At 46.0% G+C, this 15,912-nt stretch overlaps 1 protein-coding gene across 1 annotated transcript in view; it reads right to left on the reverse strand.

Annotated features, from left to right (window-relative positions):
- LOC139279988 (dual specificity protein phosphatase 8-like) overlaps positions 1-15,912 on the reverse strand; it is a 242,316-nt gene that overhangs the window by 200,622 nt on the left and 25,782 nt on the right. Inside the window, exon 2 of the mRNA XM_070899385.1 lies at positions 3,048-3,434. Coding sequence (XP_070755486.1) covers positions 3,048-3,278 — 231 coding nt within the window. The 5' untranslated portion in view covers positions 3,279-3,434. The remainder of the gene's footprint in view (positions 1-3,047; positions 3,435-15,912) is intronic.

The following is a 15,912-nucleotide window of genomic DNA, read 5'->3' on the forward strand; positions in this document are numbered from 1 at the left end:
TGGTGACTCTGCTTCAGTGTCAAGTCCCTGGGTTCAAGTCCCACTCCAGAGACTGGAGCACGAAAATCTAGGCTGATACTCCAGTGCAGCGTTGGGGGAGCGCTGCATTGTCGGAGGTGCCGTGTTTCAGATTAAGCTGTTAAACCGAGGCCCCATCTGCTCTCTCAGATGGACGTAAAAGATCCCATGGCACTATTTTGAAGAAGAGCAGGGGAGTTATCCCCGGTGTCCTGGCCAATATTTATCCCTCAAATCAACATCACTAAAAACAGATTATCTGATCGTTGTCACATTGCTGTTTGTGGGAGCTTGCTGTGCGCAAATTGCCTGTGTTTCCCACATTACAACAGTGACTACATTCCAAAAGTACTTCATTGGCTGTAAAGCGCTTTGAGACGTCTGGTGGTCGTAAAAGGCGCTATACAAATCCAAGTCTTTCTTTCTTCAGCTCATGAAGTTCATAAGAGTGAGGGATCTTTTCTATTTGCCAGTTTTATCAGTTTAGACACTTCTAAAGGAAACCATCCACCAATCACTCTGTACCAGTCCCGTAAACATTCTGTGGGGCAAAGGCACAGAAGGAGATCCTTGCATGACATCATCTCACTCCATCTGCTTGTTAAGCTGTTAAACACACTGGATGTTTAGAATTTGACGGAGGAGCCCTGCACATGAAGAGGACTGATGAATCAAACCATTTCTTTCTCTTGCCAAGTTTTTGTCCTTCCCTAGCTCGCGTGAAGCCACTGACCCCTTCCCTAGGCACACTTAGTTGTTGGGTTACAATCTTTGTAAAAGCCTTGCTCCAAGATATTTAAAAAGGACAGGAACACACTGGAGATGCTTTACCATATCTATAAACTGAGGAAGGGCACGATGACACAGTTGGACACACAGTCATGTCTGGTGCTACGCTGTTATTTTTAAGCATTGCTTTAACAAATATCAAAGATAAGCAGGCAAAAAAGCATAGCGCTAAAAGTTGCACTTTTGCATTTATCATGCCTCGTAAGTCACATTGACACCACGTGGCTCTGCAGCTCTAACTCTTGATCAGATCAGGCTGCTGGTGTTGAGTTCAGACTGCACTGCGCCACTTGCATGGGGGTGGGAGAGCGCAAGATACCTCTGGGGGCGGAAACAGATAGCGTTTCAATGCAAACTACTGTTTCCTTATGTCTGCAACAGTGTTAACTTTTTAAGATAATTACATCTGCTCTGAATAACCATCCTGGAAAGGGTCCCACTGCAGAACGTTATAGATCAGCATTGAGCAGAAGTCACACGTTGAGAACAACTGTGCGAGTGGTTGGGTTTAATCTTCAATAGATTCTCTCTTTCCATCCCCTTCCCAACTGCTGTGGATGTGAACAGTGAGTGGCATTCTGCAGCAGAGAGCAGCAGATAAACCTGGTTTCTCTTCAGTCGATGGTGGATCTCTGGATCCCCTTCAGTCAATGGGGGACCCCCTTGATCTCCTTCAGTCAATGGTGGATCTCTGGATCCCCTTCAGTCGATGGTGGACCCATGGTGCTCTTTCTATTGAGGACACGCTCTAGTATGAAGCTGCCAAGCTCTGGAGACACTACCTCATCAGGGACCCACAGAATTATAGTTTTCAGAATTGCCAACACACATAAATGGGAAGCAGCACATAGAGGTCACAGCTCTTCATTTCAGCACTGCTCTCCTGGGAGTTTGTCCATATATATATTTAATATTAAATTGCCTTAACTCAGCACAGCCTGCGGAGCAGATCTTGGACCTCCCTGGTTTGTATGGCTCAGTTCCTCAGTGCCTTAAGCAGCTGAACTATCAGGGGAGCCCCTGATGGTTATTTTTAAACAAATCTTTCATGAACCTTTTCCAATAGGAAGTACCTTTGTTGCAGTTCAGCTGCTGCTGGTCTCTCTCTCTCTCTCTCTCTTGGCTATTGAGGGGCAAATGAATTCAGAGCTCCCATAACCTAATTAACAAGTGCCAGGATGAATAAAGGCATTGGAGAAGAAAAAGAGACTAACATTTGGAATAGCGTATTCTTTGGCTAATGGGGGGCCCTTGCGATTCTACATCCAGAATTAGACAAAAGCACCAAGCACTTGAGCAGAGATCCAGTCAGGGCACTGTGGGGGGGAAAAAAGAAGGGTCTGGCACTGTCTAATAAATATTCAACAGCTCAAGATGGCAAAATTATAATTAAGCTTCCAAGCAGCACATAAACACTCAGCATCAATCACACAGGCACACTGCCAGGCAGCAAGCTGCGCGTGTTGGCCCCTCAATCTGCCACAGTATTTAGCTCCACAGGGCCAGGGCAATGATGTCATTGCTAGCCAATCGCAGCAGGTCCTGAGAGCTCCGGCTTAATCCAGTCTTTCATTATTTGCAATGTTATTGGCTTGGCAGCGGAGAGGGAGCAGGTTAAATCAAAAGGGGAAGAGAGAAAGCTGCTGAGAGACGGAAAAAGGTTTGAATCTCTTGCTGGGGGGGGTGCAATGGGAAAGAGAGACCAAGAGAAAAGACCAACAGAGATAGGAAAGAGAAAGAAAGAGGTAGAGAAAGTGACACAGATAGAGACCGAGAGAGAAGGATAAACAGAGCTAGGCAAGAGACAGAGGGAGAGAAAATGACACACAGATGAGAAGAGAGGTCGAAAGAGGATAAACAGAGATAGGTAACAGAGAGACAGAGGTAGAGAAAGAGACAGACAGAGAGAGAAGGATAAAGAGAGATTGGCGAGAGAGAGAGAGACAGAGGTAGAGAAAGTGCCACCTAGATAGAGACCGAGAGAAGGATAAACAGACATAGGCAAGAGAGAGACAGTGGTAGAGAAAGAGACACTGTCAGAGAGACATGTAGAGAAACACAGAGTGGAACTAAATAAAGCCACATGCACAAATATCACAAAAAAAAGCCAAAGGAAGTATGGAGGGTAACTAGGGTTTGTGCTTCTTGCCACTACAGGGAGCATTGTGGCGACTGCTATCACTGTGCTCATCGCGTGCCGCAGGGCCCAGGGTCAAGAGAGAGGAAGTGAGACACAATACCTTCATCTTGCAGGAAGGCTGAATGAGCTCGGTGATGGAGAACTTGTCCTGCTGCAATCGTCGCTTCACCAGCTTCGAGCAGCAGATGTTGAGCGAGTTGAGCACGTGGGAGGCGTTGTACTCCACAAACGAGCGGCTATCAATCACCAGCGTGCCCTCGACGCCATGCTGCAGGAGGCTGGCGAGTTTCTGGGCGTCGATCACTTTGGGCCTGGCTTTCTCCCCTGCCATTGCTAGCCAAGGTCTTCGAGAAGAAAGGGCTCCCTCCCTCCCCGCCCCCAGATCAAAAAAAGAGAGAGGGTCTTTGCGGGGGGGGAAGTCGGTTGACGGTATCACTGCCCTGCTGAGAGCCAGCCACTCCTGTTCATTGCTCCGAGCTGCCTCATCCTGCAAAGGAAACACACGAATCACCAGTCAGTGTGCCACAGTAATGGCTGCCAGCTCACCTCATATCTGTGTATTCAGGGGTGCCCACAGTTATTAATTTACTTCACAAAGGCATAAAGAGTACAGAGTGAACCTTGCCCTTTTAAGAAGCTACTGGAACTTTGTTTTCGTGTTTCCCCACTCCAATTATATTTTTGTTTCTTTCGCAAAGACGGCGACGCATGCTGGGGTACTGCCAACGGGCAGCAAGAACCTCCAGGACCTCTTCCAAGTGCCCATTCGTCACATGTGACCATAGACAGACTAGTCTGGTACCTTGGAGGCAAGAATGAACTGTGAAGGGCGTCTGCCAATTCTCAAAACCCAGTCCCTACTGGGGGCGTGGACCCACTGCACAAAGCTTGCTGGACCTCAACCGATGCCCACACCTCACCCGATGCTCACACCCCTCACCCGATGCCCACATCCGATGCCCACAGTCCCTCACCTGATGCATTCACCCGATGCCCACACCCATCACAGCTTGGCGACCAGGAACCACCTTTTAACCCCTTCCTAGCCCAGAGGTCCTGAGGCCAATTGTAGCATGATCACTGCCATCCCATCTCAGGTCAGATAACTCAGCATGGATCAGAGATCAAACCCAGCAATCTCTGGTCTGGGTGCCTCAGCTCCACATCGGGGGAAATAAATTTACCAATTGAGGGAGTGCAAGTTAAATATTTTTAATGAACCAGCCGCAACTGGTGCTTCAGTGTTTAGTGCTTGAAAAATGCATTATACTATCCCAACATCCCGCAAGGAATATTTAGTCACTGTTTTACAAGATCATAAGCACTAAAGAAAAATCAAACTCCAATTATTCCCAATCCAACATGTTGTCCCATTTATAATGAATGATTTGAGACATGACAGGCCCAAAATTCACCGTCCCCGAAGGGTACCGAGGAGTTTGGGAGGTTGATCGAAAAAAATCGATGGGCCGCTACGGTCGGGTACTTTTCCCTCCCCGAGCCATATTCAGCCCGGGGAGGATTTGAGCAGTGTTCACTTCCGCCGTAAATGGTGCGGAAAAGCCGCTGTAAAGGTAGGTTTCCAACGGAGAGGGAAACTGCGTGCAGGCCACTGAAAAGCCATCAGGAGAGCGAAATTCACCGAGGAAAAAGGCAAGACTTTTCCCGGCAGTGTCCCCGCGAGGTTTTCGCTGCGGTGCTTGAATGCGACACCCCTGGTAGGTAAATAGTTTTATTACTTATTAGTGTTTTTATTTCAAATTTCCAGCATCCACAGTATTTAGCTTTTCATATAGTTTTATTAAATATTTTGGCTCCATTAAATCTGCTGAGTGCTGCTCAGGAGGTTTGCACATACCCCTGTACTTTTGTACAACTTTCAGGTCTGACTCTTTACTGGAGTCCTGTGGGCTGCAGAGACCTGCTTGGCAGGGTTCACTCTGAGGATGGGAGGAATGTTGGGAGGGCGACACCTGGTACACCTGGTCAGAAGCAGGGTGGCACACAGGAGAAGGCATCGCCCTCAGCACCGTGCAGACAGGCAGCGGGCAGGCAAGGGAGGCAGCAGCCATGATGCGTTCATTCTGCGCCAGACCTGTTTGCCCGCCGTCTTCACCGGCACGAATCAGGATTGTGTTTGGTTGCTTGGGGACAAGGGATAGCCCCTGTCCACTTGGCTGCTCACTCCTCTGTGGAACCCCAGGACAGCGCCAGAGCATACAATGACGTTCATTCAAGCAGTGCATAGGCGTCCTTAAGCAGAGATTCCGGTACCTGGACCGCTCTGGTGGCACCTTGCAGTACTCTCCTCAACGGGTCTCCATCATCGTCGTGAACTGCTGCATGCTGCACAACTTGGCCATCATGAGGGGACAGCCACTGGAGGTCGAGCCAGCAGTACCACTGGAGGAAGGAGGAAGAGGATGAGATGCAAAAGGAGGAGGAGGCGCAGGAAGAGGAGGATCCCTGTCGCCCCAGAGCTAGGAGGTGTCGACCCATTGCCACCCTGGAAGGGCCGGATGCAGACTGGCCAGCACTCTCCTGGAAGGGTGCGTCCTCACATATATGGGGGTGCCTGACATCTCCCCTGCAATATACCTGTCAGGTCTCCCCATGTCAGGAACCAGTATGCTTCTTCTGTCCTCCACACCGTCCATCAGTGTCTCCAGCTCCATATCAGTGAACCTGTTGGCTCTCCTTGCACCTCTGACACCAGCTATCCTTCCAACCTCCTCCCCCCTCAGGGCCTTGCTGCAAACCTTGGACTTTAAAAGGCCAGGGAGCAGCTGGCTCATTAGAAACCCTTACCTGCATGCTGAATTTCTGAGTGGTGATAACGCTCAAATTAAGACAGCCACACCACTGAAAAATCCACTTTGGATGGGTTCATTAGCATTGGAACACATTTGTTCACTTTTGAAGCTGAATATGAGGTGGCCCAGCCACTCAAACATTTTGGGGCTAATGGCCATAAGGTGGGGGAGCACCAGCTTTCCAGCGGCACTGAATTTCGGGCCCGACATGCAGTAATTGTAGCATGTTTGGGAGGAAAAAAGTGCCTTTAGACTTATGGTTCCTGAAGCTCTCCATCACTGGGGTTTTCATCCCATTAAATCTGGGTCTGTTGTAGACTAACAGAGAGACTGATTACTATGATTAGTCAACAACTCCAGCGTCGTTTTATCACAAAACTACCAGGAATGTAGAAGGTGAATTACGCAAGCTTAAGGAACAGCACCTCACCTTTCGATTAGGCACTTTATAGCCTTCCGGTCTCAACACTGAATTCATCAACTTTAGATCATAACCACCCCGCCAATTTTGTCAGGCAGCAGGTGCTGGTAATGGTTCTCCTCTTGTTCTTTACTTGTCCATTTACCACCCCTTTTGCCTTACACTGCCATCCATTTTGTCAGTAAATCACACCTACCATCCACCCTATCACAGGCCTTTCCTTTGTCCTTTCCTGTGTACCCTTTTTCCCTGGGTCTGCATTTGCTTAAAGTTTGTTAAATCACTAACCTCTTCCAGTTCGGATAAAAGATTATCGACCTGAATCATTAACTATTTCTTTCTCCACAGATGTTGCCTGACCTGCTACTTGTTTCCAGAATTTTCTATTTTAATTTCAGATTTATGGTACTTTGCCTTTGTTTTGATGGACCTTGGTCTTTTTTCATTTAGCAAGTCCGATAATTGGGCAGTTTTCTTTGGTCAGCTTTTTTGCTCAAAAAGTGACAGGTCTCTATTCCTAAATGAGACACCTAGTGTCAGCCTCAGACACTCCCACATCGGGTAATACACAGGTTTGGTGTCGAGCAAAGCCCCTTCTGCTCTGCCCCAACAATAGGCATTTACCCCCAAACTCACAAGAGCAGCATTACTGCAACGTTTTTCTACTTCCCAGCCAGACATAAGAACATAAGAAATAGGAACAGGAGTAGGCCTTAGGGCTCCTCGAGCCTGCTCTGCCATTTAATATGATCATGGCTGATCCGATCATGGATTCAGCTCCACTTCCCTGCTCGCTCCAGATAACTCCTTATCCCCTTATCGGTTAAGAAACTGTCTATCTCTGTCTTAAATTTATGCAATGTCCCAGCTTCCACAGCTATCTGAGGCAGTGAATTCCACAGATTTACAACCCTCAGAAGAATTTCCTCCTCATTTCAGTTTTAAATGGGTGGCCCCTTATTCTAAGATTATGCCCCCAAGTTCTAGTCTCCCCCATCAGTGGAAACATCCTCTCTGCATCCACCTTGTCAAGCCCCCTCATAATCTTATGCGTTTCGATAAGATCACCTTTCATTCTTCTGAATTCCAATGAGTAGAGCCCAACCTACTCAATCTTTCCTCATATATGTCAACCCCCTCATCCCCGGAATCAACCTAGTGAACCTTCTCTCTCAGGCCTGTCTGCAGGGGTCGATTAATTGTATCAGGTTAGTGCAGTAATCAACACTCCCTGCCAACCACCTCTACATACATTTTATTTTACCTCACAGCTGTGGCTCAGTGGGAGCAATCTCGCCCCCGAGTCAGAAAATTGTGGGCTCAACTCTGTCCCACTCTGGAAACTTAGCTTATAATGCAGTTTGACACTCCAGTGCAGTGCTGAGGGAGTGCTGCACTGTCGGAGCTGCCCTCTTTCCGATGAGATGTTAAACAGAGGCCCCGTCTGCCCTCTCAGGTGGACGTAAAAGATCCCACAGCACTATTGAAAGAAGAGCAGGAGAGTTTCTCCAGTGTACTGGCCAATATTCATCCCTCAACCAACATCACTAAAAATCAACTGATTTGCTGTTTGTGGGACCTTGCTGTATGCACATTTCCCTATGCTGCAACAGTAGGTACACTCCAAAAGTTCTTCCCTGGCTGTGAAGAGCTTTGCAATGTCCAGAGGATGTGAAAGGCGCTATATAAATACAAGTTTGTTCTTTCTTAATGCTTTTGCTATTTTCTGTCATTTCAAGTTGAAAAAAAACTGTTTAAGGACCAGAGAGGAAAGGCCCTGTTCAGCCTCCCTGAACTGTGAGGAATTTCACTTCCTTCTCACTCAAACACAGCTATGTAATTCTAGCGCTCTGATATGCGGCAGAAACATGTTCAAGTGAGATGATCCGCATTAGTTCGACAATCTGCACCACCACGTAATGCCATATCTCTCACATGTGCAACTCTGCTGTACATCTGTTGACGATACACCTGGGGAAATAAAAATGAAATCCAGCTGTTCAGTATAAACTGATGTAGCTGTTGAGATAAACGGGTCAGATTCATTGACTCAACCACAAGGATAGCGGTGGGGGGGGTGGGGAGGCGGTGGGAAATTAAGGCACAGCTCATGTCCTCCCCTGTGCCATGCTCAAAATCTTGGTTTTTCTCCCTGATGCCGCTCCCCAACTCTGCCTACGGGGTTACAAATGTGACGCAGGTCAATGTCTCGGAGGAATGAATTTGGTTGTGACATTTTTTTGAACAGTTTGAAAAGTGAAGGTCTTTGTGTCAATGTGTCTTCATGACCCTCCATAGCTTCTGGCTGTTCTCCTTCCCCAGGTTGATTGAACGTTTTCATGGAGGCGCTGTCCCCTTCAAGAATGTCTTGTGTCCTATGGTTCACTAAGCCTTTCAGTTGATGTGCTGGATCATCTCATCGACCTTTACCATCTCATTAAATGTCGGAGAGTGAAAGTGCCTTGGTCTCCATCATACTCCAAATATAAGAAAGCTGGCAAACAGGGAAGGGGCGAGTGCCAATTGACTTTTAAAAGCCTTTATTGATTATAGTCTATTTATCTCTCTCTCTCTCTCTCTCTCTCTCTCTTCATCCCAGGGGATGGAGAAGGAAAACAAATTTTAACACAACTAACACAGTGATCAGAAAGTCCATTGTTTCAATACTGAGGAGGACTGAAAAAAATTACAAGACATTAATAAACTTGCAGAATGGGCATATAATTGGCAAATGAATTTCAGCACAGATAACTGAGATGTTACATTTTGGTAAGAAAAATAAGGAGGTCATATATTACTTGGAAAATAAGAATCCAATTGCGGTAGAGGAACAAAGGGATCTCGGAGTACAAATACACAAATCACTAATGGTAGCGACACAGATTAACAAGGCTATAAAAAAAAACAAGCACTAGGGTCTATATCCAGAGGAATAGAATTGAAACGTAGGGAAGTTATGCTAAACCTGTATCGAACATTAGTTAGACCACACTTGGAGTTCTGTGTACAATTCTGGTCATCATATTATAAAAAGGATAATGAGGCAATGGAGAGGGTGCAAAATATTTACAAGGATGACACCAGAAATATGAGGTTATACCTATCAGGAAAGGATAAACAGGCTGGGTCTCTTTTCTGTTGAAAAGAGAAGGCTGAGGGGTAACCTAATAGAGGTCTTTAAAATTATGAAAGGTTTTGATAGAGTAGATACAGAGAAAGTTTCCACTTGTGGGGAAGAGCAAAACCAGAGGCCATCAATATAAGATAGTCACTAAGTAATCCAATAGGTAATTCAGAAGAAAGTTCTTTACCCAGAGAATGGTGAGAATGTGGAAGTTGGTACCACAGGAAGTGGTTGAAGCGAATAATATCGAAACATTTAAGGGGAAGCTAGACAGGCATATGGGGAGAAGCGAATAGAAGGTTATGCTGATAGAGTTAGATGAGGAAAGGCGGCGGGAGGCTCGAAGGCAGGAGGCTCGAGTGGAGCATAGACTGGTAGGGTTGAATGGTCTGTTTCTGTGCTGTATATCCTATGTAATCCTATATAATCCTATGTTTTTTTAGTCTCATTAAACTGCTCCAAGCTGTCATTTCTTTGGTTAGGTGACATCATGCCTTCACATCCCTCACTGCAATGTTTCACTCACATCTGTTAAAATAACGACTGAACGACAATTCTAGACATCGAAGATGACTTTATCAGCAACTTATTTCTGGCACCAGATCTCACATGCAGCTGGTCATACGTAAAGTGGTGATTTTACACTAACCCGCCGGACAGGTTCAGATTGGCCTCCTGTTTTACATCCCCCCCGCCTTCCCCACCCCCTGGCTTTACTCTCAATTACTTCAATGGAGTGTAAAATCGGCCGGGGTGTAAAAAGGGCATCCGACCTGAGGATTAGAAAGAAACACTTGCATTTATATATTGCCTTTCATGACCACCGGACGTCTCAAAGCGTTTTACAGCCAATGAAGTACTTTTGGAGTGGAGTCACTGTTGTACTGTAGGAAACGCAGCAGCCAATTTGCGCACAGCAAGCTCCCACAAACAACAATGTGATAATAACCAGATAATTATTTTTATTTTTGTTATGTTGATTAAGGGATAAACATTAGCCAGGTCACCGGGGATAACTCTCTTGCCCTTCTTCAAAATAGTGCCATGGGATCTTTTACATCCACTTGAAAGAGCAGATAGGGTCTAGGTTTAACGAAAGATGGCACCTCCAACAGTGCAGCACTCCCTCAGCATTGCACTGGAGGGTCAGCCTAGATTTTTGTGCTCAAGTCCCTAGTTAGGGTAAAATGACCCCTGCAGTTCTTGGTCTTGATTGTGGTTATGATGTTTAGCTACTAAACTTGCCTGAGCCTTTAAGGAGTGCTGCTTTGATCAGGAAAATCCAGGTAACTGTAGCTACTTATGAGTAGCTAGGGCCAGTCAGAGGATGGTGGTAGCAGCTTGTATATATTTAAGGCTGAAGATCAAAGATTGGCTTTCTCTTTTAAAAAATTGCTTTGCACTTTGCAACACAGTATGATATGCGATATGTGACATCTGGAATGTGATGGGCATATTAGAGCTAGAAATTCATTATAGTCAAAGAATGGGCGGTGTTAAGACAAAATATGTTGAATTAGCGCCAGGCGAAAATGCTCTGGACTGCAAACAAATTTCATCCTCACTATCAATAAAATGACTGGAGTCTTAAATCAAGTCTAAAAACCCAAGCTCAGTGGCGTTGCACTCAAAGGGTGGACCAATATCAGGTACAGTCTAATCAGATGTCATGATTGCCACAGGCTCTTTTCAGCACTTAAAACATAACATAAGAAATAGGAACAAGAAAAGGCTAATCGGCCCCTTGAGCCTGCTCCGCCATTCGATATCATGGATGATCTGATCATGGTCTCATTTCACTTCCCCGCCTGCTCCTCATAACCCCTTATCGCTAAAGAACTGTCTATTTCTGTCAAATTTATTCAATGTCCCAGCTTCCACAGCTCTCCGAGGCAACAAATTCCACAGATTTACAACAATCAGAAGAAATTCCTCCTCATCTCAGTTTTAAATGGGTGGCCCCTTATTCTAAGATCATGCTCTCTAGTTCTAATCTCCCCCATCAGTGGAAACATCCTCTCTGCATCCACCTTGTCAAGCACCCTCATAATCTTATACGTTTCGATAAGATCACCTCTCATTCTTCTGAACTCCAATGAGTAGAGGCCCAGCCTACTCAACCTTTCCTCATAAGTCAACCCCTCATCCCCAGAATCAACCTACTGAACCTTCTCTGAACTGCCTCCAAAGCAAGTATATCCTTTCGTAAATATGGAAACCAAAACTGCACACAATATTCCAGGTGTGGCCTCACCAATACCTTGCATAGATGTAGTAAGACTTCTCTGCTTTTATACTCCATCCCCTTTGCAATAAAGGCCAAGATACCATTGGCCTTCCTGATCACTTGCTGTATCTGCATACTATCCTTTTGTGTTTCATGCACAAGGACCCCCAGGTCTTGCTGTACTGTGGCACTTTGCAATCTTTCTCCATTTAAATAATAACTTGCTCTTTAATTTTTTTCTGCCAAAGTGCATGACCTCACACTTTCCAACATTATACTCCATCTGCCAAATTTTTGCCCACTCACTTAGCCTGTCTATGTCCTTTTGCAGATTTTTTGTACCCTCCTCACACATTGCTTTTCCTCCCATCTTTGTATCATCAGAAAACTTGGCTACATTACACTCAGTCCCTTCTTCCAAGTCGTTAATATAGATTGTAAATAGATGGGGTCCCAGCACTGATCCCTGCGGCACCCCACTAGTTACTGATTGCCAACCAGAGAATGAACCATTTATCTTAACTCTCTGTTAGTTAGCCAATCCTCTATCCATGCTAATATATTACCCCAACCCCGTGATCTTTTATCTTGTGCACTTAAAGGGGAGATTAATTGATGCTGCAGCACCATTTCTCAGCATTGTTGACTGTGCAGCTGCCTCAACAACCATAGGAAGAAGGAGAAGGAACGCTTATTTATAAATCCTCATGGCAGATTGCTGCCCCAGGGGAGAGCCCACAGGTTTGCCCATGAAGCTTTGGAGGCATTGGTTTTAGCGCTGGAGAGAAGGCGGGCAGTCCTGAACCCAGCAACTAGCAGGCAGCCCTCGCCACAAGTCTGCCGCACTAAGTGGAGGGAGGTGGCACACCATGTCATGGACCGCACCATGGGGAGGGAGGTGGCACACCACATCATGGTCCGCCCGTCCGGAAGTCCAATTGTTCGGCTGCCTCCTTCCTCCCTCTTGCTCCTCGTCCTCTTTCTCCTCCCTCTGCGCACATGTTCCCATCTTTCCCGTTGCCTATGCTCCCTCCACCGTAGATCCTGGCGGGCGAGATGGCATGCCAGTATAGCTCCCATTAATCTTATCAAGTGTTGCAGTTTGAATCTTTGAAGAATAAATGAGGCTACTTTGTACTTGCCACAAGATTCCTGCTACAAAAGAACCTTGAATTTACTCAATGAAATGACACTAACCTGACAACTGCGAGTGATTACTGATGATCCCTTTAAATAACATCCCTGCAACCGGCTTCCTGATGCTGCATGCTAGCTCTCCCTGTCGGTGTTTACTCCAGGCGGTGATGTAAGTGGTTAAAAGCAATTTGGGAAATTGGGCTTTCAGTGAATGTTGCACACTCACTGAGGTCACGGTCTCCCTGGCATTAAGGTCCCTGGTGACAGCTGTTAGTGGCAGCGCTATGGGGGTTCCAATTTGGCGTACACTGCTGGATTTGCCTCACCCTATCGGTATTTATCTCAATGCCACATTAACGCCATCTACTGGCACTAATGGGTGATGTTAAGGGGACGGATTTCCGCCCCCCCCCCCCCGACCCCAAGGTGTTTCCTCACAAAGGCTACCACAATGACCTTCTGCAATGTTCCCCTCATTAATGTCACCCTTATTTAGTCCTGTCTCTGTCTCTCCCTTCCTCAGTGTTACCCCTCCTCAATACCACCCCTTCTGTGTTGTCCCTACCCTCCTCACTGCTGCCCCTACCCTACCCACTGCCACTCATCAGTGCTGCCCCTAACCCTCATTGCATCCACTCCTCTTCAGTGCTGCTCTACCCTAAATGTCAGTCTGGCTCTCTAGTGCCAGTCCGGCTCCCTCTGCTTAGCTGCTCACTTTAGAAGAGGTTTGAGTTTTTCAAGCTGCTGACTAGTTGATTTTTTGATATGTCACTTACCTAACGCAGTCTCATTTGAAACAGAATGTTCCATGATTAACCCACTGACACTTAAAAGACGAACGATTTTGTCAGCCCTAATCCCTGCACCAGTCACTGTTGGCGCCTGCTCCAGATGGTAGCTCACCACATGTTGTTAGGATCTATTAACAGCATTCAATCCCAGCTGTCAAAGGGTTAACTTTGCCCTCAATGCAAACATTTAACAGAATATCGACATTTTAGTGAGACAACATTGGGTCAAAAATGTGAAAGGATACTTTGTGTGGTGTGGGCTTCAGTTTATTTATAAGGTCGGAGTTGTAGATTTATTTATCTAGAGGATAACTCCAGGTGCTGAGTGACACCATCAACCAACTCTCATCTTGATTACAAACAGGGTATAGTAGAGGAAGCTCTGTTCCCCACTCCAGCTACATCTATTTCTCACATGATCATCAGTCACCTTAAAATGAGTTTTATAACCTTCCTGATTTTTACACAGTATATGTTGTAAGTTGGAAAGAGATAAACCCAGACAGGCTCAGACCTACAAACCAGTGGCTGGTACCCTGGCAGTCCCAGGTCCCGTGAACCAGCAACCAGAATCTTGGCAGGACCAAGGTCACCAGCCAATAGTTGTCATCATGACAGTGCCAGGGCTGATGAACCAATGGATCTGCTCAGGAAGATGCAGCATCCTACAAATGTGGCTCAAGCAGATAACGAGACCCTGAAGAAACACAAATTTTGGTTTCCTCCTTTGTTGGTTAAGAGGTTAAAGAATGAAGCCGATGACAGTGGTATTTGTGATGTCCCGTTGGTTTTCACATCTGTGTACTAATTGTCTAAAAGCCTAACTATCTGCTTTTCGTCTTCACCATGCCAATTATACAACTTCCCTTATGACCTAATAAACACATCATGGTCTTCATATGCACACATAGGGTTTCCAACCCTCTGGGAATTAAAAGGTTAATCTCCATGCTGCAAACAACCCAGGTTAAAATTCATAGGAGCATTAAAAAAAAAGCTTTTACATTTTTTCTCTAGGAACACTTTTGTTAATTGTAAAAATATTGGAGATGGGGGAAAAAAAACCTGTTCGATTGACAGTCGTGAATCATCCAATTCCCTTCTTTCATTGGTTGGGCAAGCCCATGTGATTACAGAGTCATTCGTGAAACGCATGCACCCATGGAGTACGTGGGCCTCTACCCACGGGTACTCGGAGAGGCCCAGGACTGCGAATCGACAAACATCTCAGGCCACCAGGTAAATTCCTAGATTTTTTTGCAGGTTGGAGGCTTTGACCTCTGGCCGCAAATTTTGGGCCAATAGGGCAGATGACCAAAGGCTTGGTCAAAAAGGTAGCTTTTAAGGAGCGTTAAAGGAAGAGAGAGGTGGAGAGGTTTAGGGAGGGAATTTCAGAGCTTAGCGCTTAGGCAACAGAAGGCAAGACCACCAATGGTGGAGCGATGAAAATTGAGGATGCTGAAGAGGCCACAGTTCGAAGATGTGTTAGGTGACCAATGAAGGGAACGTGGGGATGGGGTAGTTGGAGATGGAAAGTCGGGTGTTGAAACCTCCAGGAACATGCCTAACCAGAGTTGTGTGCTCGTGATTTTAAAGGAGCATCACTGGAAGGAAGGGAAAGTCCTTTCAGAAAAACTCAGTTCCAGGAACATCCAAGAAATATCCATGGTGGAAAAAAACCTTCAAATACCATCAAATTTTGTTGTGTCTATTACGACGTTTAATATTTGCAATATAATGGTTTAATATGAAGTTTAGAAAATACTAGTGATTCAGTTGCATGAGTTGCATTATTATGCACTCCTCTGCATACAGAATCTTGAAAGGAAATGTCCATTGGCTAGATACAAGGCTTCTTTAAGGATGTATGATAACAGGTTATCTAAGAACTAGTGTTTCAGCCACGTTTGTGTTAAGCCACATTTATACCAGGAACACAAGAGCTGTTGCAGCTACATCCTGATATTCCATATCAATCCAACAGCCGACACAGCTAAGCATCACATCAGGCATGGTTTCTGCCTGTGGAACTCTCCCCAATATTATCATCTGGAACTCTGCCCCTTGTCTGCAGGAGAAACACAACACCACCAACAAACAAAACAAGTACCTGTAGTTCTGTCAGTCATCACAACGAGGCGGGAAATATTGGTTTCTGCCCTTCCCTTGGTCACTCCCACACTACAGACATCCCCCAGGTAGGCCAAAACCAACTCCTGGGATTTTACTAATGACAATCTATAACTGCTCAACCGGAGGTGTGCAAGGGCAGCCTGGCATAACTGTCTCTCCAAATCATCTCTCCCTACCAGTGAGGAACTGCCAGGCCTAGAAACACATTCGGCCCTTCAAGCCTGCACCACCATTCAAGAAGATCATGGCTGATCATTCCCTCAGTACCCCTTTCCCGCTTTCTCTCCATATCCCTTGATCCCTTTAGCCATAAGGGCCA

The sequence above is a fragment of the Pristiophorus japonicus genome, chromosome 14 (assembly GCF_044704955.1).
Source record: "Pristiophorus japonicus isolate sPriJap1 chromosome 14, sPriJap1.hap1, whole genome shotgun sequence".
NCBI lineage: Eukaryota > Metazoa > Chordata > Chondrichthyes > Pristiophoridae > Pristiophorus > Pristiophorus japonicus.